The sequence below is a fragment of the Podarcis muralis genome, chromosome 9, assembly GCF_964188315.1.
Source record: "Podarcis muralis chromosome 9, rPodMur119.hap1.1, whole genome shotgun sequence".
NCBI classification, from domain to species: Eukaryota; Metazoa; Chordata; class Lepidosauria; order Squamata; family Lacertidae; genus Podarcis; species Podarcis muralis.
The window spans coordinates 37,616,026-37,642,996 of NC_135663.1; the positions used below are offsets into that span (position 1 = coordinate 37,616,026).

Below are 26,971 nucleotides of genomic sequence, written 5' to 3' on the forward strand. Positions count from 1 at the left end.
GCTTGTTGTAAATGTTCACCCCTTTTCATAGCTTTTCGAATCAGACCCCTTTGTCTTGCTGATAGTTCTCTAGCCCTCCTTCTTTATAAGTTCATTTGGAAATTATGTAGGCCCTAACAACTACCAAATGTAGATACTAAAACACAACTAATTTCTCTTTTCCTACTTGATATAGGGCTCCCTATACATGCAACATGTCCAAGAACGCAGTATATGATGATGATCATGATATTGGCCACCCATATTATCCACCTCTTCTTTTCTTCTTCTTCAAGTGATGCATCCATATGATTCACAGAAAGCGGAAGTGGTTTTTTAGAATGCCACATTTCCACCTCTAGCACTGGATGTCTTAACACTGAGGAATTTGCTGTGAATTTAACATAGGACTTACTGTGGGTTACGAAACAACAGTGAGAGAGATTGCAAAGTGCCTAGCAATCGTTCCATCTCAAAACCAATTGATTTAATTAATGCAATACACTGGAGTTGTTTGCTAACAAGGCCAGAAAGGTGGATAGATATTTGAGGATCTTTCCTATATCAGCACATGTAGTCAACAGATCAGTCTTATGGAACAAATACACCATCCCAAAAAGGTCCACACTGAGTGATCTTGACATGTAGGTCTGAAAGAAACTGAAGCCCTCATTGACGCCAACATAAGAATAAATTGGGTGCATTTGCAAATATTTTCCCTAGGGTTACCACTCTCTATTTAAATTGCTCGGTAAACTTTTTGTCAGCTTCCCGGAACACTGACTTGTGGTTATATTTGGAGAAAATGCCAAATATTAATTACCGTATAATGAGGTGTTCTTTCCAACTGAAAAGGGCTGATAGACAGTGGTGTACTTCTAAGTGCCATGTTTTTGCATGTGGAATCTCCAAGGGCGCTTCCAATGGCAATTTTAAAAAGTTCATTTCCAAAAATGTTTTTAGTTACCCAGCCCAAATATACATTAGGTCCCAGCTTATATGGCATATTTCTCTGTTTTACATCACCATCATTTTTAGCTGCAACTAGTTAGATTGCACATGCATTTTGAAGAAAGCCCTACTGGGACTTACTTTCAAGAAAACACTCAGTGGGTTTGAGCGGTCATTGTACCTTTCTTGTTTTGGATATTGCAACATTGGTCTGCAACTGATAGTGGTGGAGTTATTCAAAAGCACAATAATAGAAGCTCTGCTCGAATATATGCTACACATCGGTAAAGGCATCACCAAGATGGCATCAATGTGGTTAATGGGCAGAGTCAAGCAAGCTACTTGAAGAAAGAAGGCTTCCTTCAGGAAACAGAAGCTTTGATGGAATGAGGGGCACCAGAAGGAACACAAACACCAGCAAAGGCAATGCAAGCAGACGTGTGCCCCCCAGATCTGCCAGAGAGAATTGAAGGACCTTGTGAAGCAGATTCTGGGGATGAGGAAGGGGGGAAATGAGAAGTCCCCTTTGCGCAAGTGGCTTTTTCATGCAAGTGGACATTATTGGATGCCACCCACTGTGAGAAAGTATGGTATGACAAATATCTGTAAACTTTGTATTAAAAATTCTTATTTTGATCTTCGCTAATCACCATAAATCACAGGAAATAAATGCAATGTTCAGCAGTGTCTTCCCACTCAAAGTACAACTATATTTTAATTAAATTTATTGTACATATCTACCATAACAAATGTTATTGCAAGGGAATTTTGAGTGACTAGTAAGTCAATGATCTTTGAATACTGAATTGTAATGAATAAACACATAGTCCAGAGACTGCTTAGGATAAATACACTGATATTTGATAAAACACTGCTGTCTTTATTTATGTTTCTTTATATTGTAAATGCTTTGTGCATTACAGTTTTGAGCTATAATAATTTTGCTGTTTGACTGTGTTGTAATAACTCAGAACATAATCTGAAATGAACCACAAACTTTATCAATATTAGATTAGAGAAAGAGAACATCAAAAACAAAGAAAAAAAATCACATCACTTTCTCTAAAGAAGGAACAGATTAATGGCACTGCAATACAATTACTAAATTCCCAGAGGAGAAGACTATGTTGTCTTCCTCTTAGGAAACATTTACTTGCCCATTGCAAAAGTGTTCTCATGAATGTACTAATATTAATGCTAGGCTTTTATACTACATCTTGTCATATTGCTGAACTGATAACAGAATATCAGAAAACCACTTTCATATCAAAGTGAAGTATAAGGAGCCATGTGATTAGACTGAAAAGTTGAACTCAACCTCTAGTAAAGACTTACCCAAAGTCAGAGATTTGTGCGTAGAGCAGAAGATAATAGCCACTGTATCTGCTGGTGTGAAACCAGAATTCTTCCTAGAAAAAATGTAAGGAACTTTAAAAGTCTCTTCTACCAAATGGCTGCTCACTTTCCATACCCCATAAGTGTGTTTTTAATCTCTTTGCATTAGGTTTCATAAAATATAATTCTAGCTATATATGCTCAGCCGCTTTTGATTTTTGCATTAAATGGAATGGTTTCTCTGTTGTTGCAAAATCTTGTCTGCATATATTCTTATCTGGAAAATGAGCGGGTTCAGGTGTGTCAACCTGGCTCCGCGACCAAAATTTGTGGGTGCCTGGCCACTTCATGGGGAATTTTGTGGGTGCTCAGGCACCCAGGGAGTTGGCACCCATGAAAGGATTCCAATTGGTTTCTTATGGGACAGGTTTATCTCAGCCCAGAGTACTTTTCCATAAATGTAAAGCACCACATTACAGCTAATTTTCACCTTTCCAAAAACTGGGCACCAGTCCTCTTAAAACACAGTTCTAAATAGTCTATTAGGGTGAAGCCTAAAATACTGGCATAATTTCCTTGCAGCCTTACTGAAACATTATCTGTCTGTTTGCACACAACGTTAAATCACGGTTTAGTGTTACAAGGACAAGATGCAGTGGCCCTTGGGTTTGTGCTACCCACTCCACTTCCAGTGATATCACAAGGAATTGGAAGGCTTTTGTTTCCAATCTGGAGTAACAGCAGCTTGTTGTGAGGTCTGAACCTAGGCAGATGGCTTAGGGAAAGGAATGGCTGCTCATATGCAACAGGAAAATCATTATTAATTTAAATATCAAAGTACTTTCAATAAAATTCAGTCTGCATTTCTAGGAGTGTGTGTGTAGAAGGAGGGAAAACCGCAAGTGCCTGAACCACCTGTCCAAACCCCTACCCAGCTCTTGCCCATCTACTTCAGCATTCGCTTCTCATAATGGCCAACTATATGTGTGTGGAAAGCTATATCTTTTTCCCTTTTAAACAGAAACAAAAACAACTTACGATTTGCATCCCAATGGGAAGGAAATAAACCACCCCAGCTCTAAGAAAGGCATAGATTACTTACTACTTTAGGGGCGTGTTAGGTGATTGGGGAAGGTGCTGAATTCAGCACCTTTTAGGCTCTGATAAAATTAGCACATCACAGATGAGTGTAAAACCAGGAAGTAGGCTCTGTTTTATATTAAATTTGTCCACCATCCACTGGGGATCATTATGAAAAAATATGGTCTGTATACAGAAGATAAATTAAAGGTGCCTAATAACTGCCTCCTGGAGGCCAATCAACCACGCTGATTGTGCAGGAGATTTTCCCAGGCACTTCAAAAATTAATTGCATCACAGAAATCTTGGTAATAAAAGCCAGGTTGCATCGCAGAGCACTATGCTAATAGGGCTAGATCAGGCCTATGTTAACAAGCAAAGCACAGGGACAGAAGGGATTCCCTCTGTGACTGCAGAGACGTAGCTCTTGGACCTTATTCAATTAGTGGCTATTAAGTAAAAAGAGAGTGTGTGAATACGTATTAGAGTAGTAATTATTCCAAACTGCAAGTGTCCAGGAAAGCCCAACACACCATTTTACCCCCTCCTCCTGAATTGTTTAATTAACTACTCCCCAGTTAGGCATTTTCTTCACTACAGCTGCCTCCTCCACTCACCGTGCAGTTAATTGGAGCTGCAGCCAGCCAGAGACCCTCTGCTGATATTTACAGTTATTTTCCCAACAGCTGCAAAGGGCTTGTTCTAAGCGATATTGGGAATGTATTGTAATGCTCGTTTTCTATTTTCTATTGAGTCAGATTGTATCTTGGCAAGGTGGGGTATAAATGTTCAAACAAACAGTAACAGGAGTAGATTATTCGTCCATCCTTTGATTTCTCAGGTGCACAAGACTTTCCACACACCTGGTACAAACTTTTGAGTTGCTGACTGAAAGGACAATACTCCTCTGTTTTGCACCCAACTATTCTTTTTTTGCTATAGATAACCTTTACTGCTGTAACATACCTTGTAGAGAAGAAGAAAGTTAACAGCATGAATCCCAGCTGAACTGAAAATACTGAAATACAAATTAGTTTGATAAATGTTAAGTGCAACATGAAAAGACCCACACAAATGCACATTTTAGATATACACCCATCTTTTCATATAAAAAATGCATATATTTTACTATTAAGAATGAGAAAATATATGCCTGCTATTCTGCTACAAGTACAAAAGTCAGATATGTACCTGCAGAACTAAACACTGTCATAATACCTTACAAAATTCTCCTATTCCCCCTGTGCAAAGAATTGATATCATAGTAGGAAAAAGTAATGAAGGGCTTGGAAATGGCTCTCATACTCTGAATAAATGATCAAGAAGGCGGATGGCTTGTTGGTTTTCAGTATGAGACTCACGTAACAGGTCAAGTTGGTTTCTTTGAGTGGGTGAACTTTTATTAATTGGAGGAATTTGATAAATGTTATTTTTTTTTGACAAAAGAAATTGCTTCATATTAAATAAAAAAGAAGCTAAGAAATTAAAAGCCAAGAAAAGTTATGACAATTAAAAGATGAGGATATTGAAAGGAATAGTAGGAAGAACATTTACATGCATATTTGTGTGTGTGTGTGCAAATGACTGCAGAATTTCTTATTAAATATTCCTAAAGTATTTATGAATTTAAAAGTGTTAATACAGAAGTCTTCATGTGTTAGTCACTTGCAGAGTCAACACAGATACAAAGGAGCCATGGAGCTACAGGACAACATGTCTAGCCCCATCTCAAGTTCTTTCGGAACCTTCCTACATTGAGGAGAACTTCTGAAGCGCAGGGTGTGTGGGCTGTGTGTGCTTTCTACGCGTCTATTTCTTCTAGGATGAATGAGGACTAGAAATTTTGTAGCTTCACCAGACAGTCTCACATGGCTGCTTGCCCTTCCTCACCACCATCTTCCACTTTTGGTTTGCATTAATTTCTGAATTGTTTCCCCACATTCTGATCTCTATTTAGTAAAACTTTTTTTTTTACCCAACTAAGTTGCAGACAGTCCTCAGCAGAATACTTTTATTTTCTGAGCTAATTTTAATCTTTAAAAGGGTAATCCCAAGGCATGTTATTTATCATCAAATATATGGAAGAACACAAAAGACAACAAATAGTATTTACCTGAGGTTTACTCAGAGTAGACCCATTGAAAGTAATGAACATGACTAAGTTAGGCCCATTAATTTTAGTAGGTCTATTCTAAGTAAAATTTACTTGAATAGCACCCCCTCCCTCCTCAGGCAATTAATAAAATGCTTACACGGTCCTTTTTGATCCAATTTATCTGACATTTTTTATTCCTGACCAAAACATACGGATTATATAGACAGGACAAAACATACTGATTGTGCAAGAAATATATTTTTTGTGCTTTATGACACAACAATATTTTACCAACAACAAATATTTTAACATGCTGCTATTCAACTAGAACCATCCTACAAAAATTCACCATGAAAAAACTGATACTCTTGCTGTTAACCATGGAGAAAACCATAATATTGTAAGCTCTATAACGCCCATGGAGAGTGGATGCCCTTTTAAGATTTTATATCCAGAAGACCATATCATAGTCGGCTCTGCTATTTACTGCTTAGAGATGGAAAACTAACTGAAGCCCAATAGAATTTAGAACTTGACACTTTGCCACGTCAGGAACTGCAGGGGCCACAAGAGAATCCTTCCACACAGGCCTCTGCACACACAGAGGGAAAATATGCTTCCGTTTGTGTGTTTGGATTCTTCTTACAATGAGGGGCTTTGTTCTGGCAGCCCATCTGTACTGAAATTGATAGCAGAACAAACCAAGGATGTTTTCCAACAGTGCAGATGCTAGCAACACTACTTTCTGAGCACCACGGCAGCACAGCTTAGCTAAGCACCCTTGCTCAAAATATTGTGTGCATGGGGGGGGGGGAACAGAGGGCCATCTTGTCACCCCTCCCAGGGTGGCACCCGGGGTGCGCCGCCCCCTGCCCCCCCCTCGTACGCACCTGCCCACAAGTATGCTTGTTCTTCAAGGAGCGCATCATTTCTAAATAGGAACAAATGTCTTAACTGAATCTATGCTACTGCGGCGTTAACCACATATTAAGGTGCACCATTTCTATGACAGAAAATTATAGTGAGTGTTACTTCTTCCACGTTTCTAAAATGCATCCAAAGACCATGGCAGTGCTCAATAGCCCCAATTCATCACATATTAGAATGTGGTCGCAATACAAAGAAACTCAGAATGGATGTGGGAGTACACTATGGGCTCTTGATTCCTTGGGCAGCAATACACAGCTCCTTTGAAACATTTCCCAGCTCTTAAAAGGGATTATAAATGAACTGGTGGTACTTACTTATGAAAACGATTATAATCAGGCTAAACTTATCAAGGTCAATGTTTGGATTGGAAAAAGTATCACAGAACGTTGTATAGATGATCATCAGGAGCACACAGCTGCTAATAGCACCAAACGGAGGCTTCTTTCTCTCAAGCCACTCCTTGATGTATCTTCGGACAATCTGAAACATAGCAGGAGGAGAGAGAGGAAAAATCAACAGGTTGCCTCTTTTCAACGCACACAGGGAGCCAACTTGGGCATCACAAAATGAATCTGACAGCGGAAAGACATAAAGAGAAGAGAATAATTTGGATGACGGCCACGGTGGATTTCAAAGCTTCCCTGCCACATAACTCTTCTTCTGGGGAATTTAACATTTGTAGTGCAACTTCCACTGGGCGTCCATAATGAGAGTATATTTTCAAGTACATTCAAGTCTATCCTTAATCATGCCAAATGTTCTTTGCTAGCTGTCACTGAGACATGCCCATTAAGCCTCCCCAAAGTTTATCTCCTCTGCTGATACTAATGGATGTATGTAATTATCACAGTCCCCTTTGCATCAACAGACAATTCCAAGTGTAACTTTGGGAATCTTAAAAATCTGACATCTTCAGGAATTTCATGTGAGCAGATAATCGAAAGTGATCCATGGAACATTTAAATATTTAAATAGCTAGCGATGCACCAGAAGTTTTTAATTAAATTATAACTCATGCTTGAAAAGCAAAAGTGCATGTGTTGTGGGAGCTTAAATAATTCAGAGTTTGAAGATATGGAGTTTTTGTAAATCGAAAGACAAATGCCAGTTGCATGCTTTTGGAATACCAGAATTAACGGAAGAAGATGAGCAAGCCTACAATGTTTGGTGCAACTTTTTCACATTCAGGAATTTGAAAATGAAATTTTTTCATCAGTTTCCCTCTCCCTTTATTGTTTGGAAGTACAGTAACTAATGGCAGCATGGTTCTAGAAACACAGGAGTGATTACATTTTGCTACTATTGACCAAAGTCCTTTTTCTGGACTTCCTCAAAGTTGTGACATAATTCCGGAAGGTGGTGCTGGAAGACTAATTCCCCTTGGGAATTACATCAGGGTGACTAGCCTGTAGCCCTCTAGATGTTGCTGGAATATAACTTCCACCATCTTTGATTGTTGGCCATACTGGCTGGGGCTGATAGAAGCTGATTGGGCAACACCTGGAGAATATCAGGTTCAACCATACCTGTCCTACAGGGTTCCATCTTTTCTCCCCTTTCTCTTTAATCTACATGAAAGTGCTATGTGACATCAATCAAAGTCTGCAGCTTACATTAGACTTGCAGGAAATTATATAAGCCAGAACTTGCATTAATTTTTCAGTCACCACATAACAAGACTTCTCAAGAGATGCCCCAACAGATTTTATTACTGCAGTGTTTCTGAAGTAACACAGAAAGTTCATGCTACCCATTAATCCAGCTGTTGTCAACCTGGTACCCTCCAGATCTGGACTTTTTTGGACTACAACTCCCATCAGCCCCAGCTAGTCTGTTGGATTTGCCATTATATTTTTATAGGCTTTAAGTTACATTTTTGTTTTCATTGATGTTGCTTCTGTACACCACTTGAGAGGTTTTTGAAATATTAAATGGTTTAGATATGCTTTTAAATAAAATTTTAGAAATCAAAATCTTTCATAAGCTTCATTGGGAGGGCTTTCCCCTGAAAGGTAGAATACATAAGGCCTTTGAATAAATGAATGTGTGTGTACATGTCTCTGTGTGTAGACTGGAAGCAGTAATTTAATTAAAGGCAGCTGTGAAAAGCCTGGAGCTTTGCAAGAGTGATACTACAGACTCCAAATCAGCACAAATTAATAGCAATGCGCTTTTGCACACAAACAGGTGCCATAACACATTTACTGAGCCAACATTTGCTCTTCAAATAAAGGCAGGTTATTCAAGGCCGATCACTAATCTACTTTGAACCTCTCATACTCTGGAACCAACAAGACAACAGTTCTCTATATTACACTTTCTGTATGGTACTAGAGACACACTAACAGGCAGGCTCAGTGGAGTAATCACTGGGATTGGAAATAGGAAACCTAGATTTGAAGCTCATTCACAAAACTAAGGGTGGAATAACTCAGTCACGTTGGTCACATGACTTTAAAGACTGGCTGCTGCTTCTTTTCTGCAAATCAGGGCTGGGAAAGTGTCATGTCCAGAGAAGGGGCTTTGAAAAGGGAGAGAAAACCAATGTAGCAGAGCGCTAACAGGACCAAGTTATGAAAGGCACCTGTCTGAATCTAAGCACTGCAATGAACTTGGTAAGTGGCAGCAAGGACACCACAGTCTCCCCCATATATGCTTATGGGTAGAAATACTGATCTATATCCAGAGTGGCGTGCTAGGGGGGGGGGGGAATCACATGATGTAAATTAATGATTTGCTAGTGGGTACAACTGACAAAGGGAGAAATGAAAAGCAAGTGCTGGGTAGAGATCTTAACAATAGGCATTGGGTAGCCTATTAGTTTCACAGCTACTATAATGAAATTAATTATTAGCATTTATATAACAGTTTTACGAACATGAGTTTGACCAAACTGCGGGAGGCAGTGGAAGACAGAAGTGCCTGGCGTGCTCTGGTCCATGGGGTCACGAAGAGTCGGACACGACTAAACGACTAAACAAAAAAACACTTTCTGCATATTCAAAGAGTTCCATGCACATTCTTCTCAGTAATTCTTACAACCATCTTGTATGTTAGGTCCGTATTATTATCTCTCTGCAGATGATATGGGCAGAGGACTTTGTGTATAGTTGAGGTGAGATTGAATTGGCGACTTTCCAGCTTAGCCATACAGTACAGTGGTTCTTACAACAAAGGATCTCAAACATGATTTGGCCCAAACAAGAAAACAAATAGTATGAGCCTCTCCAAGAAAGAAAAGTTATGCCCATGTCATACTCCATTGCAGCAAGTAAAGGTGGGTGTATGGTCCGTCGTACAAAGGCATCTGAGGCCACTGAGCAAGAAAGTGTCAAGATTGCTGCAGTTATCTATTATGGATTTAGTTACATTTTTCATATGCCACCTTTCCAACATCACACTTGAAAAAGACGTTCTATCCACCTGTTTCTATCTGAGGATATAACTACACATTACATGATGCAAACGCACGTAACTGAACCACGGCAGCCCTTTTATTTAAGGAAAAAGCACTTCAGGAAGTGGTAATCTGAAGCAGAGAACTGGGTGTGTGGCGTGCTTAGTCCTTTCCTCGCATGTCAGTTCCCTACCTGAAATTGCTACTGAAAAAGCATTTCCTAAAATAAAAGGGTCATCGCGGTTCAATTACACATACTTGCATGCAACGCATAGTCAGGCCTCAAGAACTTCTGAATCTAGAACTGTATGCACTGCATTCAGGGTTGCCTGCAAATGCTATATATCTTCCATTGAACTTACAACACTTGGTACAACTGCAGTGGTGATTCTAATAATGACACTATAGGAAGGGAATGCTAATGTAAATTTGATCTAAGTTAATTACATGGGAGGTCCTCCAAATCTCCTTTATTCATTTTTTAAAGGGGCAAATAGGAGCTTAATAAAAATCAGATGTGAGTTCATGGAAGTGATAAAGTAGACCTTGGCCATTTAATTTAGTGGCTGGATAGGATAGAATACCCTATAACGGTTCTGAGCTTGTTGGATCTGTGCTCTGAACAGATTCTACTTTTGAACTGCTGCCTTTGCTGACTGCTACTTTCCAGCCACTTTGATCTACAAAATCCCTTTCCTTTGAGCATCCCAAAGAAACACATATGACTCAAGTGCTCTTTGAAGAAATGTGAAAAAGATCACAAAACAATGCAAGGTTTTAAATATAATTTCCTTTATTGACTATTAATATTCTGATGTAGCAATGTACTTTCCAAAAAGATGGATGTCAGAATATCCCTCTTCAAATGTTCTCTGCTTTGGTTTTGTTATTTTTTCTTTAGCTTATTGCTTCTTTAAATCTCAGTCTCTAAACATCATATGCAATAATCTGTGTGTTTATGAATAACATCTTGTTCAATGAGCAGGATGCAAATCACAATACTGTGTTCTATTTAGTTTTAGATGAGTGTTACACAAGCTCTTGCATTTTATTAAAATTCCCTAAACAATCTGAAGGGCATTTTCAAACTTCTATTTTTAAATGTTAAAAACACTGCAATTCAATACCATAAAACAAACCTTTCATGACATTTTTAGGGTGCTGTATATTATATTTTCCTTTGTTTACCTTCCTATCAAGAATTCATCTGTCTGTAGTTAAAGTCAAGTGTCAGATAAGAGTGAACTATGGCATGAATGCTGTTAATCTGTCATCTCAATTTTTCTGAACAGCTTTTCAACAGTGTTGGCCTCCCAGAAGATTGCTGCTTCTTCCTGAAATTCAGCTGAAGTTTAGCTGTAAACAGGGCCATTTCTATATGGATTAAAGTTACATTCTAGTTTAAAATGTTTCTTAAGAAATGCTGTAGCTTTATTTACTTTAAATGCCAAACTATATTGAAAGGGCAAGCCTATGCACAAGTCAGAAGGAAGTTCCACCAACTTCAGTACGCACTGGACTGCAGCCTGAAAGCCTGTTCATAAAATCAACCTAGTTCTTGCTTGAGTAAATTATCATTGGTTTTCCTTTTTCAGTTTCCCATGGAAAACTCCTCTTAAAAGGGGGGATTCGTAGCTGATGCTTTATAGCTACTTTAACTTTTGGGTGGTTGTTGTCTAATTGTAATTTGCTCAGAGGTGTTTTATGGCACTCAGTTTTGGGGAGTGAGGAAAAGATATGCCTGGGACGAGATCAGCTGGGGAAAGGGCAATTACAGTGATTCTGAGCAAGGGTCGTTATAGACAATGTGTGCCAGGCCCCTCTCCAACTTGAAGAATGGTGGTTGTCCTATCAGCCAACCTTCAGGTTTGCAGCTATTACTGTTGAATGCCAGATTGAATTTGAATAAGATTTTTCCTAACCATGATTTGATTGTGGATAAGAAGGCTGATCTGGTCTGTATCACCAAGACCTGAGTGGGTGAGCAAGATGGACATAAAATTGCTTGCATTTGCCAAGACCTTGACTCCACTGTTAAAGCAGATACATCTCAAGAAGTGTCTGTCCAGTCCTAGGGGTTGGTACAGCCCAAGGACATGGTCAAGGTGCTTGGTTCAGTCTGGGTGACAACCTGTAAGAGAGGGGTCAGCCTTGGCCAGGATGGTGATGGGGTGGTCTCTGCCTGCTTAAAGGAGGCTGTGGTAAGACCAATCCTTAAGAAATTCTTATTTTATTCAGGCAATCTAAGTAATTAATGACCAGTTGCTAATCTTCCGTTCTTGGGCAAGGTCTCTGAGCAATGGTTGTGGAACAGATCCAGGCTCTCTTGGATGAAACCAACTTTCTAGATCCATTTCAGTTGGGATCCATTTCAGTTGACTTCAATGTGGAAACTGCCTTGGTCACCATGAATAGTGAGCTATGCTGGGAAAGAGGCAGGGTGAGTGTGTTCCTGTTAACTCTTCTCAATCTCTCAGCCGTTTTCAATGCCTTTGGCCATGGTATTCTTCTGGAACAGCTAAGTTGGGGTTGAGTGGCACTGCTCTACAGTGGTTCCAGTCCTACTTGGATGGTAATTTTCAGGTGGTTGTGCCTGGATAATACTGTTTGGTGCCATGGAGCATTCAGTGTGGAATTCCGCAGGGTGTGATTTTATCCCCCACACTGTTTAACATCTCCATGAAAATGATGGGTGGTGCCATCCAGCATTTTGGACTACATTGTCTGTAATATGCTGATGACACACAGCTCTACTTCTCCTTTACATCTGCAGGTGTGCCAGTGGATGTGCTGGAAAGTTTGCTTTGCCTCATGAATTGACTGGATGAGAGCTAATAAACTGAAGCTTTATTCTGACAAAACTGAGGAACAGTTTGCAGGTGGTTCCCTGGACCAGAGGGATGAGATGGGGCCAGCTTGGGATGTGGTTATACTCCCTCTGAAGGAGCAAATGCGTAACTTGAGATACTTCTGGATCCATTAGAGTTGCTTAAGGCTCAAGTTCCCTCAGTGGCATGGAGTGCCATCAACTTCTGCTAGTGGCCAGTTGTGCCTAACTTCTGTTGTAACCTCTAGGATGGACTACTACAATGTATTTTACATGGGGCTGCCTTTGGATGCAGTTTAGAAACTGCAGCTGGTTCAGAATTCAGCAAGCAGATTGATGATCAGGACAGGACACTCTGATTATATAACAGCAATTCTGGCACAATTGCATTGGCTACCATTTAGTTTCTAGGCTCAATTCAAAATGTTGGGTTTGACATTTAAAGCCTTATGCAGCTCAGGACCCTAATTCCCCCAAGGACTACCTCTCCCCAGACCCTGCAATCATCATCTGAGGCATGAAAATGAACCTTTCCAATGGCAGTTCCTTGCTTGTGGATTGTTCTTCCCAAGGAGGAATACCTTGCACAATCTGTCTCTATTTTTAAAAGCCAAGCAAAGACTCTTCTCTTTATCCAGACTTTTGGCCCTTGTTCTCTTATCTCTATAGATTTTATTAGTTATAGTTTTTATTAGTTATAGTTTTTATTGGTTGCATTTGTTTTAACTGGACGCTTTTGTGAGGAAAACGACTAACAAATATAAATAATAATTATTATTTGCTTCCTGCTTGAGCAATGTTTTGGGGACAGATTAGACCACTCCACCTGCAAAATCCACTTGTACAGTTCACTGGCAGAATCACTATATCTCAAGAGAGCAACCCAGTGAGCTTACAAAGTAGAATTCAATTACATATATCTATATATTTACATTTTAAATCGGTGCAATTGTAATAACTAATTTGAGTTTTAGTTAAGGACAGTTTAATATGAAGCGCCCACTTCAGGCTGGCAAACAAATCACCAGTGGGCAACTACAGAATGCATGAATGATAATGTACAGACATGGCTTTTATTATTTATTCATAGAGAACAGTGGGTTTTGGTGTGCTGCTTTGAAAAATGTTCAAACTGGTAGAATATAATAAAAGCACTGTGAAAATTCTATTTCATTAACTTTTAATCATAAATCACTCTTTAAAATAAAACATAAAATAAAAGTCTGTCACAAGCACTTAGTTCTAGAGAAGGGAGAAGGACAGCAGAAAAGGGAAGGGAAATACTGTCATGGTACTCATTTTTCTGGTACCTGTCACAATCCTGTTAGAAGGAGACAACACAAACAAAAGAGGCCACAATCTTTGTCCAGAGTCCCAGTATTAGGGGGCCGGGGAATAGGGCAATGTGGCTTAGAGGCAGGTGAACAAAGTGCTTTATATCATGCAGAAATATTTTACCACATGTGGTACAGAACTGTGAAAATTTGGCTTCAGCACATCACTGTGGCTCATGCACACTGCAACCCAGATCTATCTGGCACTGAAATAATATAAGGTCAAGACAAATCTTCAACAAAGCCTTTTCTACATGAATATTTTTCTGAAAGGCCACTAAACTGCTTGTAAAGGGGTTGAGTATTGAAGGGCAGGTGTTGAAGATGAACACACGGGGAAGAACCTTAGCTTAGGAGCAATGCAGCACATCCTCTGCATGCAGGAGGATCCAGAATCAATTACTGGAATCTTCAGATGTGGCTTGGAGACTCCTCTCTAAAATCCTGGGGTACATGTTGCGAGTCAGTGTAGAGAATCAGTATACTGAGGCTTCCTACATTTCTCAATCCAACTGGGTAGAGTTAACTTGATACAGCAGAAGGTATATGGGGATTCACATTCAAATGCACACCTCAATTTTCATTCCTTCACTAAAGGTCACATAAAGAACTAGAGGTGAATCTAATGTTGCCATGCAACATCAGTGGGCAGTGAAACTACCAATGCAATACAGGAAGAAAAGGAATGTCATCCTGCTGCCTGGCAACAGGGACATGCCTCCCTTTCCCCTCTATTCAGAGTGAGGGTAAGCGGGGGGGGGGGGGGATAGGGTGCTTAAGTTTGCCTTTTGTGATGTAAACATGCAGCCTTGATCTAACTGGATACTTTGTGTTTGATCATCATTTTCACTATATAATCCCTATATGGGAGCTTAATAATACACACATTCTGAATGTGTGCTTTTAACTTCTAGCTTATTAAACAGCTGAAATATGTTCTGACTTTAGAGTCAAAAGACCTGAACATCAACATGTCATGCAACTAATATAATTGGTAACTTCATACATATATGTATAATGTGCAAGCATGTTATTAAAGTAGCCAGACTTAGTATACACTTATCTGTAAAGTACATGCAGTGGCCTACTTGTATTCTTATAACACAAGTACAGTTCAAAAATGACAGGATAAACATTTTCCCTGAAAAAATCCATGTGTGAAATAATTCTTAGGCAGTACACAAAAAGTGGGCCCCAGGGCAAAATTTAGCTGCTTATACTTAACTGGAATAAATAAATTCAAATTGTGAAATGGTGGGAGAAGGCTAGAAAATCCTTGTGACTTGTGGCCTGAAGAGGAAGTCAATGAGCCCAAACTCCAGAAATAAATGTTTTTTAAACTTTTTTACAAAAACTTATGGGCTCTAAAATGGCGGGTGGGAGCTCTTGCTGCTGCCCAATACCCCACTCAACAGTGGGCTCAGATGTATTGTTCCCTGCTTTGTCTTGCAATCTAGAGGCAAAGGTACTGGAGAGCATGGAAAGCAGGTAAAATGGATGTTTAGAGGCTTTTTAGTGGGTTATCCCCACTTATGTGTGGGGGCCCCCAGAACATAAACCCCACATAAGTGGGGAGTCGCCTGTATAACCTAATATTAATCTTATTTTTTGTGTACAAAACCATGAATCTTAATATACTCCCAAAAATCCATATATACACTATTATTTAAAATAATAGCATGTATGTATTTTTATCCTAATTTTCACTTTGGGAGGCCTACACAAATTGCTTGGGTCTTGACATATGCCCTGAGACCAGTATGGATATATGCACGCACATGCAGGTTCCTGAAATGCAGTATACAAATACTCAAATAAAATATAAATAAACGCATTATATACCCTTACAAACTTAGTTTTTTACACAAGAATATATAACACATATAAACAAACAAACAAACAAACAAACAAACAAACAAACAAACAAACATGAAAAATGATAACCAGAAATGCTTAATTTCTTTTAGCAAGCACAACTAGTTCTTGGGTAATCTATTTTACTTTAGCACATGCTTAGATGCAATGAACCACATTTGATTTGAAACAATTAGCTGTGCAGCTTCATCAAGAAGACTTTCTAAATCAAGTCATTTGCAGACCTTTACGATACTTTCACAGCTCATTTACACCAAGATTACCATTTTCTTCCCCTACTTCATGTTCCCAAACACTTTTTTTAGATAGATATGTAAAAGATTCATCAGAGGGAGTGAGGGACAGCTGCTCATTCTCAAGTAAAATCAATGTGGCTTCAGGGAGCATTACAGTGTCATCTCTCTGTTATTAAATGTCACTATCCAGAGGCCTTTTTCAAAGTGTCAGACTCCTCTCTTTTACAGTCCATAAGACTTTAGAAACATTATATATGTATATTAAAAACATACCTGCCCAATTATGAGTGGAACTACAACAGTCATGAACAGTTGTGAGAATATAGATGAGAAAGGCACAGAGGAAGAGGATCCAAGCTGTAAAAGAAATTAAAAGCATGGTGTTAATATGGAAATTTAACTGCTAATGAATTACCAATGAGTTTAAATGTCCAGATATATAAAAAATAAATCTGTATAAATCTGTACTTATGTGTGTAAACTCACTGTGGCTTACTTCTGAGTAGACAGGTACTGGATTGCACTGTATATGTTCTAATTTTGCAAGTCTTATATACTGATTACACAGCTAATATTAGTGATGAGGAATCTGTGCCCCTTCAGATGCAGTTCCCATCATCCCTAATCATTGGCTATGCTGGCTGAGGTTCATGGGAGTTGGAGTCCAACAGTCCAATATGGAGTGCCTCAAGTTAGCCACCCATGTTAAACAAAGTTCTTCATGTTTCCACCCTATCTCCCATGTTGCTTGCATCAGGAGAGCCACATAGGAGGCTCCCCATCCAAGGCCATACAACGAACATACATAATCTGATGTAATAAATCTAGCATCTAGGGGGCTGCAAGTCTCCTACCCCCAGATCACAGGATAAAACATAAAGTCATGCTTCTCAGCACAATATAAAGAAAATGAAATACGATGAAAATGTCCTGAAACCTTATTGGGTATCCTAGTTTTTAGGCTTTTCTAAAACATTGTTACTAGTTTTAACCATGGCTTGCAAAATAATTGTGACCTTACTTCTATTCCAGTTTACAAACAAAACAAAAACACTAAAAGACAGGATAGATTTGCCCTGGTACAGAGTTCTCAGATGGAAATCAACTTTCAGGCCCTTATTTCTCTCTCAGACCAGCTGTTCAATTTCTCTCCTTTTTTGGCAAAGAGGACAAATATCACAGCTGTGGTATTCTCCAAGGAAGATGCTGCATCTGTAACTGCCACAATTGCATTAGTGGAGTCAGATGAAACACTTCATATCAGTTGTGCCAAATTGCAATCCCTCATCCACTTCGTTAAGTCCACTTCAGAGGCAGTCCTCGGGGCTATGCTCCTCAGAGCGTAAACATTTTTTTAAAAAAGAAAGCCAGGTTGTGTTCTTGCATCCTCCTAATCATATTGAGGTTGTAGAATCTACACTACAACATCTTTAGGAATTCAAGCTAATAAAGGATACAGTGGTTAAGCTACTATCTGGAATCCACAACCTGTCTCCAAACACCATTCCAAATGTTGGCACTTTCCTTTAAACTTTGCTGTTTTAATAATCTCACTGGTTTTATGATTCAGTGTTTTAAATGGGTTTCTACTGGCTGTCAATTGCCCCGTGTATAAATGTTTAAATAAATAAAGGAAATCATCTGATTGCACTTTTGTTTGATACAGAGAACTGAGTGTGAAGATATTTCACTACAGGGATGCAGAATATGCTTTACTAAACATAAAACTACAGTTCAGTAAAGGTGTAGACAGGAATGTCTACCAAATGGTACCTGCTAGTTCTGCAAAAAACATGAAAAAGGAAGTTCCTGGGATATACAGGAATGCATTCCAATAAAAGAAGATTCACCATATCCATGATTTCCCAGGATGCTCCTGTTTGTAGTCTTCAGGTGTCCCTGGATCCAACACTATGCCTATTAGCCTAGTAACTGGCAGTGCCAGGAATACATTTTCCCAACACCAAATTAGTTAGAAGGAGGTATTGCTTTTTGTCACCCCAGACCAAGGGAGAGTAATTAGGGTCTTTGCAAACTCAAAAGTAAGAAAACTGCAGTGTGACCTACAGGATGCTGTCCTTGGTGACTGCTTGGAAACTAAAAACTGGAACAATATGTGCTGCTAACAGCACCTTATACTGCTGCTCTAGTATCTCCAAATGCTTCCTATTGCGTTTGTGATAGGACAGCATTCATATATTTGACTTAATCTATCCAAACTTCCAGTTCAACAAAAACCCCTGGAGATTTTCCCACTGTCCTTCTTTCAGCAGACAGATTTCTACATTATTCTTAGTAACATATTCCTAAAATACATCTAAGTGAAGTGGTCCAGAGGAATGCAACTCTGTTAGTTGGGTTTCAGGACAGTTGCGAATGTTCAGATGTGTCTATTTGGCTCACTCAACATGCACTCAGCCCCCCCAGCACACTGGAGGAGCTTGGCTGAATGAACATATATTGTGAAAGGTAGCATGTCAAATGCTTTTGAGTCTATGGTTAAATAATCAAGTCTAAATATGAACTCACCATCCTATTTTCACCCTTGCAGAATCAGCCTTAAGTTACAACGTAACAGAAAAATGCAAACAAAAATTGTGCTAAAACGCTGGCCAAATGTACATTACAATTCATCTTTCTCTTTCCCTGTTGTCATATCCTACCCTCTTACCTCACAGGTTTAGAAATATAGCTCAGCCTTCATTCCAGGAGAGTGGGAAACCCCGCTATTCGCTTTATTAGTGTCAAAATGACTGATACAAATGAAAGAATTTCAATAAAAGTGAGTGAATGCATTAAGAAAAAGGGATAAGCCAAAGAAGTGGAAAGTTTCTCTTCATACAAAAATATTGTGCTACTAACATTACACAGGATAGTGAACTCAAATAAATGAAGTACTACATGACAGATATACAAAGTATTGTGAGCACTTAAAAAAAACAACAACCCACACATTCAAGACTTTATTCTCAGCATGCTGCTGAAATGTTGCCCAATATGTCATTCATAAATGGGGCCATTTGAGTTTAGCCCTTGAATGGGGGCAGGCTTGATTTTCAATTCTCAATAGCTCACATTAAGTACTAGGGGTCAGGTACTACAGAAGAGAGTCAACAAAATCCACTATTAGCAACTGGAATGGGTTAAGCCCATGTGGAAAGTGTTTTTAAGTACAGTAGAGATGTTTTCTTTCTACCAGATGAATGAATGGTATCACTTTCTTTAGGTTTTCCACTTATTCAGAAATTTTCATACAGATATGAATATAGCTGAGTATAATTGGGAACAAAGGCTCAGAAACACTTTAACAAAGTTTAATTAGACACACAAATGACTTTTAAAATTGAAAAAGCTGGAAGATACTGCTTCTTAAGTGAGGTTACAATTACATGAGACCCCAAAAAACCCCATCATTAAGGTAACATAAATCCTGAATATTTTTCTTGAAAGGAATTAATCAAATATTAAGTTCGGTCACAGTATTCTTTCAAATACAAAACTGTCTTACATTTAATACCATTCATTTAAGAAAATTAATAATTTATGCAAAATGTATAATTTATTGTAAGTGCTCACTCTTCCCTTTGTGTACTTCAGCATTTCTTTAACAAGTTACTTCATATTACTCATTTTACATTAACAAGTATGTGGAAGCAAAGCAGTGTGAAGTATTAAAAGCTGCCAGTAATAAATTTTGTGCAAATAGCACAAAATATAAACTGTAATCAATAAATGTAAACCTATCTAGGAGGAGAAGTTCTTATCTTACTACATTTCACATACCGATTAATATACACATTATTGTGCTGCTTTGAAACCTTAGAGAGCAGTACAGAATAGGAAGTAAAAGTTAAAGAGTCTGCTTCTAGGCTCCTTTTTGGGTCAGGAAACCAAAATATAAATGCAAGTAATAAATAATTGTTTTTGTTACTAGAAAATACGGACATTCATGGAGTTTACATACACATATGACGGTATTCAATTAATGGGCCTAATTTAGTCATGTTAATTAATTTCAATAGGTCTACCCTGAGTAAAATGTAGTTAAATAACACCAATCTCCCTTTTATTCATTAACCCCCATATATAACCTCATCAACACATGCTCCTGGCACAAACAAATATCCTGCTCATGACATTCACTTTCCTTACATAGTCAAAAGTACACCATCCCCTCAGTCTAAGCACCCCTTTTCCTGCAAGAAAGGAAGGTGGTCAAGTCTTTAAGATGGCACCAAGACATATCCTGCTACCCTCACAACACCAATGAAGAGTATTGGTGGAAGGGTTTCATCCTATTCCTACCCACTAATTTATTCTTGCCAATCTTCCCTGTAAAGCCCTAGCTGGTGCTCTGAAACAACAAAGAAGCCCAGTTGCAGGAAAATGGAACTGAGGAGGTTTGAGCAGGAGAATTAGCAGAGGCAGGAGAGGTTAAACACTCTTCCCAACAAGCAACCAATTGTCCTAATTTGGCCTTTAGATGGAGTTTGGTGGACAAGAGTGAGAGATCAGGGGGTATCTAGGTTTCATCTGGTATGGTAGCTCCTGGCCACCATACCTAATGTCCAGTGGGAGGATAGAGTGCTTGCATCTGCTTCTCAGGCCTGGAATCACCTGCCTAGACATTCTCTGAAGGCTCCAATTAAACAATCTGGAGCTAACAAAAAAGGCAAGAACTTTGACAACTTGTACGAGCCACTTCAATGATTTCATACTTCACAAAAATGCAATTTATAATGATAATAATAACTACCAATATATTTGCATGCTAATGATTTCTCCCATTTTAAAGATTGCATAATTTCTCAAAAAACTTCTTTTTCACATAAAACTTCACTCATCATGCTTTCCTTACACCTTTCAACCATTATGTGCAAGACAACAGAAAATATCATAAAATCATGTCTGCATGCATCTCTAAGTTCATTTTGATAAATAGAAATAGGGGATGGATGCAATATAAGAGGCAAGACTGAAGCCATGGTTAGGGGCGGAAGGCAGGGCTAGGGGCATACCGTGTGATTACAAGGGGATAGCAAAAAGAAGGTGTTTATATGAGGATTAGGAACAAGGTTTTAAAAAATAATTCCAATGGATCAACATCTTACCAATGCAGACAACCTTAAGGTGGTTTGAGACTTGCCTCCCACCACCAAGATATGCCACTAATTAGGAACAGGACTAAGTAGAACACTCTCTTGATTTAGAGGGAAGGACGCAGGTGGCGCTGTGGGTTAAACCACAGAGCCTAGGACTTGCCAGTCAGAAGGTCGGCGGTTCGAATCCCCGCAATGGGGTGAGCTCCCATTGCTCGGTCCCTGCTCCTGCCAACCTAGCAGTTCGAAAGCTCGTCAAAGTGCAAGTAGATAAATAGGTACCACTCCGGTGGGAAGGTAAACAGCGTTTCCGTGCGCTGCTCTGGTTTGCCACAAGCGGCTTAGTCATGCTGGCCACATGACCCGGAAGCTGTACCCTCGGCCAATAAAGCGAGATGAGCGCCGCAATCCCAGAGTCGGTCACGACTGGACCTAATGGTCAGGGCTCCCTTTACCTTTAATGTATTCTGAGGGGGACGCGGGTGGCTCTGTGATGTAAACCACAGAGCCTTGGGCTTGCCGATCGGAAGGTCGGCTGTTCGAATCCCCGCAATGGGGTGAGCTCCCGTTGTTCAGTCCCAGCTCCTGCCAACCTAGCAGTTTGAAAGCACGTCAAAGTGCAAGTAGATAAATAGGTACTGCTCCAGCGAGAAGGTAAACGGCATTTCCGTGCGCTGCTCTGGTTTCGCCAGAAGCAGCTGAGTCATCCTGGCCACATGACCCGGAAAAACTGCCGGCTCCCTCGGCCAGTAAAGCAAGATGAGAGCTGCAACCCCAGAGTCGTTTGCGACTGGACTTAACTGTCAGGGGTCCTTTACCTTTACCCTTAATGTATTCTGAAACACACCTCCATTAGTTCAAAGACAGAACAAGTGACCAAGTTTGACAGAAGAGAACGTCCACATTTCTTTTCTTACGGTAATTGCTGCATTTGGTCTGGGGATTTGGTGCAGTCAAAGGCTGAGGGAGCATTGGCAGTCTCATCTAACTTTATGCTCCAATTTTGCTGTATTACCCAGCATTGTCAGTGACAGGTGAACCAGAAAAATATATGTAGGGAGCTAAGCAACGCATAAAGAAATTTCACTTAGTTCTTCTAAGGGTAGCACTTCAGTTCACTATATGGAACCCTAAATTACAACCTTTTCTAGGATATTTAAACCCCTCTATGTTAAACACAGGTAAACAAAAACATTTTCTATATAGTAGACCATACCTAAAATTTCCTCTCTGGAGATTTCTAAGTTATAATTCATAGCTGATTTTCTCTTTGTGTCATTTCCTTTCTCCCTTGTTACACATCTACAGCCATGTAAACCAAATGGGAAATTAGCTACTTATTTCAGTAGGGTTGAAATAAGTATTAAATATATTGTTAAACGTCCTCTGAAATCCCTCTTTCAAAGTCACATACAGAGCACCAAGCAACAAAGACAACATTTGAGAAACACAGAATAAAGTCTCTTGGTTTCATTCTAGGAATATAATTCAACCAAACTAATGGATGGTTGAGCAAATATGCCTCCTGATTTGAAGGCCAGCAGCAGGTAAATGTGAGCAAAATTTGGTTAATAGCCCCAATGGCTTTAGCAATTTGTCATCATACAAGATAACAGTCCTGATAAACACACAAAAAACCCGTTCACCGTTTTAGCGCTCTCTCTCTCTCTCTCTGTGTTTTAATATCTCCAATGAAGTTTATTGTTTATCTCAATCAAAAGAGTAGGCAAGGATTGAGATATACACATTCATTGATTCCCTATCCTGTACTTAAAAATGGCAACCTGAAAATCACAAATATATTTTCCTTCTTTTTTCAATTATACAGATATAAAGCACATTTATCCCGTTACTTCCAAAAACAAAATCCTGCCAAGTCTTACATTTCCATTATATTGTTTAAGCGTCCCCCAAAATCTGTTTGCCATCAGAGGGTGGTTGGTTTCACTTCTGCTGCCCAACCTCCAGCCAGAGGAACCTTCAGGAGGGGGTTAATACTGCTTTATAAATTATAAATAATGTATTGATAATCATATGACTTTTGCTTTAATTGTGATGTCTAGTTTATTTTTTAGTAGTTGCTTTGTTAACAGTGTTATAAAGAAGGTAATTGTTTCAATGATGATTTGTTAATTATTCCGTACGATCCATGCTGTATTTATGATGTTTTATTACATTCTAACATGTTACTGTTTTTTACTGTTTGCAAACTGCTTTGGGATTCATTTGAATGATAAGCAGCATAGGAGTATAAGAAATCCAATCCAATCCAATCAAAATCTAGAGCAGATACTGCCTACATAGGAGAAGATAGATCTTCCAGTAAGTTACTTGCCATTTAATGCTGCTCCTTGTTTTGGTATCAATGCAACTGCTAACCTAGATGAGCACATGGTGATAACTGCTTCCATGACACATTTTTATTTATATCAACTTAGAAAGTTGTCAAGAACTAGTCATGTGTACTTTGATCACTGAAAATAGTCTGGAACATTCAAAATGGCCCCTTTTCCACATCCAATATGACACTACTTAACAGCCAATGTGATGATGATTATGATGATGACAGAAAGAAAAGCAGTATTAAGATACTCACAAAAAGCAGCAGGAGCAAGGGAGTTATCACAATGCCCTGAAAGAAATCAAGAAGTTGATTAGTTTTTCTTCACCACACCAAATATGGAAGCATGAAGACATTAGACATCACCCTGAAAAACATTTGGGCATCTATTTACAAAACTGGAAAACACAAGAATTACCAACAGTGGAAGATTGGCAGATGAAGATGGACTTTTCGGAGCTAACTGACCTGACGGGAAGAATCCGTGACCAGAGAGAAGAGGAATACCAAGAAGATTGGAGGAAATTTAAGGACTATTTGAATAAATATTGTAATATAAAAAACTTAGAAACTACTTGAAAGTACCAAAGAGGCCTAGGATTAAATTAGGATTCAATTAAATAAATGGGATTTAGAATAGTAAGAAAAGTGAACAAATTTGATTATAATTGGAATATTGTTGTTTAATAATGATCTTGGAAAGCTGTTATATTCAAATATTCAGAAGGGAGGGATTAGAGGAAGTCAATCAATATGTAAGCAAGGTTGGGTTTTAAGGTATTAAGATTATTTCTTCTTCTTTTTATGGTGTGGTTTTGGTTGTATTTCTCTTGTAATGTGTTGTACTGGTTCCCCCCCCCCTATGTTTCTTTTCTTTCTTTCTTTTTTTGTTTTTGTTTTCACTTTTTGTATTTTGTTATAATTGTGGAAAATTTAATTTTAAAAATTGGAAAAAAGAAAAGAAAAAGTTTAGCTTCATATGTAGATGAAGGGGTGGGAATGATCTATGTTAACTATAATTAAAAGTATAAATCTTTCCACTTTTAAGTCTGACATCTCCCTCTCCTTTTATGTAAAATACATAAAATACAGGTCAAAAGACCCTTCCCACCATTGCTTCCCACTGCCTTAATAATCAACACCTTCCACAGAGGGGACAGGTGGTTTACTATCCTTGTCTGAGCTGTGGCCCTCTCTCGAGTAAAGTCTGCATCAACTGTGATGAATTAGGTGTCGCGTGATTTTGTAATGTAAACTGATATCCTCTAGGAAGTGAGTGGAGATCTCAGAACTCATTTCACTTGATTAGACTCTGTGTCTCCGTGGTGGGAAGGCAAGTCTTTCATCTAATTTAGTCACATAGGACCACTTCAGCTCTCCACATCCCCCAGGCAAAGAAAGGCAAAAGATTTGTTTTCTTCAGTGACAGCAAAGAGGTTTAAGGCTGATCACTGGGCATAATACAAGATTTTAAGTCTCATGAAGACAAAGCTTAAGACAACGCTTTAGGATTGGGAGATAACATGACAAGCATCATTTTCACAGCAGCAAATGGTAATTCTCACTTCACCCACTCCGTCATACTTCAATACTTATCATAAATTAATAAAACAGCCTGCTACTTAATGCATATTAATTCAAAGATCTTATTTAGCCCTTCCATTAAAAACTAAGGTTATTCCCCCCCAAAAAGTATATCTATTAGGTATAATTTTCTGCATTACAATTTTCTGCATTACACAGGGACTAATCTGTATATATGTGTGTGCATGTGTTTAAACAAAACCCAAAGTGGTCCACAGTCTTTAATCTGGGTTTAAATCCCTGCTCTACCATATTTCCCTGATTTACCTTGACATGTCATTCTCAGTTTTAAGTTCCACACTCGTAAAAGGAAATATTCATGACCTCCATTCACAAGTTTGTTGTGAAGAAGGGTGAGGCAAGGGCTCTACATAAAATGCACATGCTGTTAGCTGCTATGGACCTTTGGGACAGGGCAGGCTATGAACTGAAATAAAAATAACAAAAATCTGGATTCCTTACACCAGTTCAGGACACAGGCTTTTCTATTTTGGACCATATATTTATTTGTATTTCATGCCAGAGGCACATGAGAGCCTGTGGGGACCTGGGCTCCTCAGAGAGGCTGCTGGAATGCAGACCTTCTATTTGTGGACATATAGGGAGAAATGCACAGATTAAATAGTCTACTCAGTTGCTCTAGTTTTCTCACCAATGAATGCAAAGGGCACTTGGATAACTAAGGGCACTTGTTACTGTTAACTATAACATATATAAATGTTTAACATGATTAATAATTGTGCACCCTTATTTATTTCATAGAGAACATTTTTGTCCTACTCTTCTACTAAGTAGCTTAGTGTGATATAAAAAGTTTCTCTTTCCCCCATCTTATCCTCACAACAAGCCAGTGAGGCTCAGAGAATGTGTCACCTCATGAGCGTCCTGGCTGAGTGGGGATTTCAACCTGAGTCTCCCAGTCCCCATTCTGACACTCAAACCATTGTAACACACTGGTATACAGATCAGCTACAATGAAATAGATACAATTTAATAAAATGCCGGCCTTACATTGGTTTTCACCCCAGCCACCATATGCTTGCTCAAATTTAAAATGCTTTTTACTTTCACAACAGAAAGTCTGAAGGTGGGATAAAAAGCTAAGATCAGGTGAGCTTCCAGAAAACAGAGGGGAGGAAAGAGGAGGCAGGAGAAAAACTATTTTCAACGTGACACATGTCCAGACAGTTCTGTTCACTCTTTCATCGTTTGTGGAGAAAGCACAAAACATCTATATTTCACATGTGTTTGGAAAGAGATTGTTCTATACAGTAGAAACCACTTTTGAAACATATGTTTTGCCCTTCATTACATTAATTCAACAGATTTTAACTATCTACTTTCTTAATGTCTTTAAAGTCATCGTCAGGAAAGGACTGAGAAGAACTTGTTTCAGTTCTACCAGTTTCCAGGCAGCTGGTTTTGTTGAAATATTGGCACACACTGGATAATTCCTGCAGGTCTCTGGCATGTGTTGTGGGGGTCATAGGGTGGGGTTAGGCCAGTTATTTATAGGGGCAAATTCTGCTCTGTGATGGATACTCAGCTAAGCCTAAACGATTACCCAAGGGTCTTACAGTATATGAGCCTCTTGTCCCATATTTAGAATCTAAGGGGGAAATGGCATTTATTTACTTAAAAGGATTTATAAACAGCTTAATATTTTAAAATCTCTAAGTGGTGTGCAATATAAAAAACAAACAATATCATGAAAACACAGATACAACCTGAAACCAATAAAAAAGCAAAGCAAAAGTAACTAAAAACAAATAAAAACAGGAGTCAGAAAGATTCAGACACATAAAAGGGTCTGATTTTATGGGTCAGGGAAAACCTGGGAGAAAATACCGGTCTTTACAAGGCGTCTGAAGCCTTTATCAGCAACTTATTGAGCTTTGATGTACATGA

General features: G+C 38.9%; 1 protein-coding gene across 14 annotated transcripts in view; it reads right to left on the bottom strand.

Moving 5' to 3' along the window:
- SLC10A7 (solute carrier family 10 member 7) overlaps positions 1-26,971 on the bottom strand; it is a 133,921-nt gene that overhangs the window by 22,742 nt on the left and 84,208 nt on the right. For 5 of the 14 annotated variants that reach the window (XM_028743131.2, XM_028743135.2, XM_028743133.2 and 2 more), the window contains 5 exons: positions 23,735-23,770; positions 16,313-16,396; positions 6,685-6,850; positions 4,312-4,363; positions 2,266-2,339 (listed from right to left, as the gene is read on the bottom strand). In XM_028743131.2, the coding sequence (XP_028598964.1) occupies positions 2,266-2,339; positions 4,312-4,363; positions 6,685-6,850; positions 16,313-16,396; positions 23,735-23,770 (412 nt within the window). Of the gene's footprint in view, positions 1-2,265; positions 2,340-4,311; positions 4,364-6,684; positions 6,851-16,312; positions 16,397-23,734; positions 23,771-26,971 lie in introns of those variants that run through there. The other 9 variants (XM_028743132.2, XM_028743134.2, XM_028743129.2 and 6 more) reach the window with 6 other exon arrangements.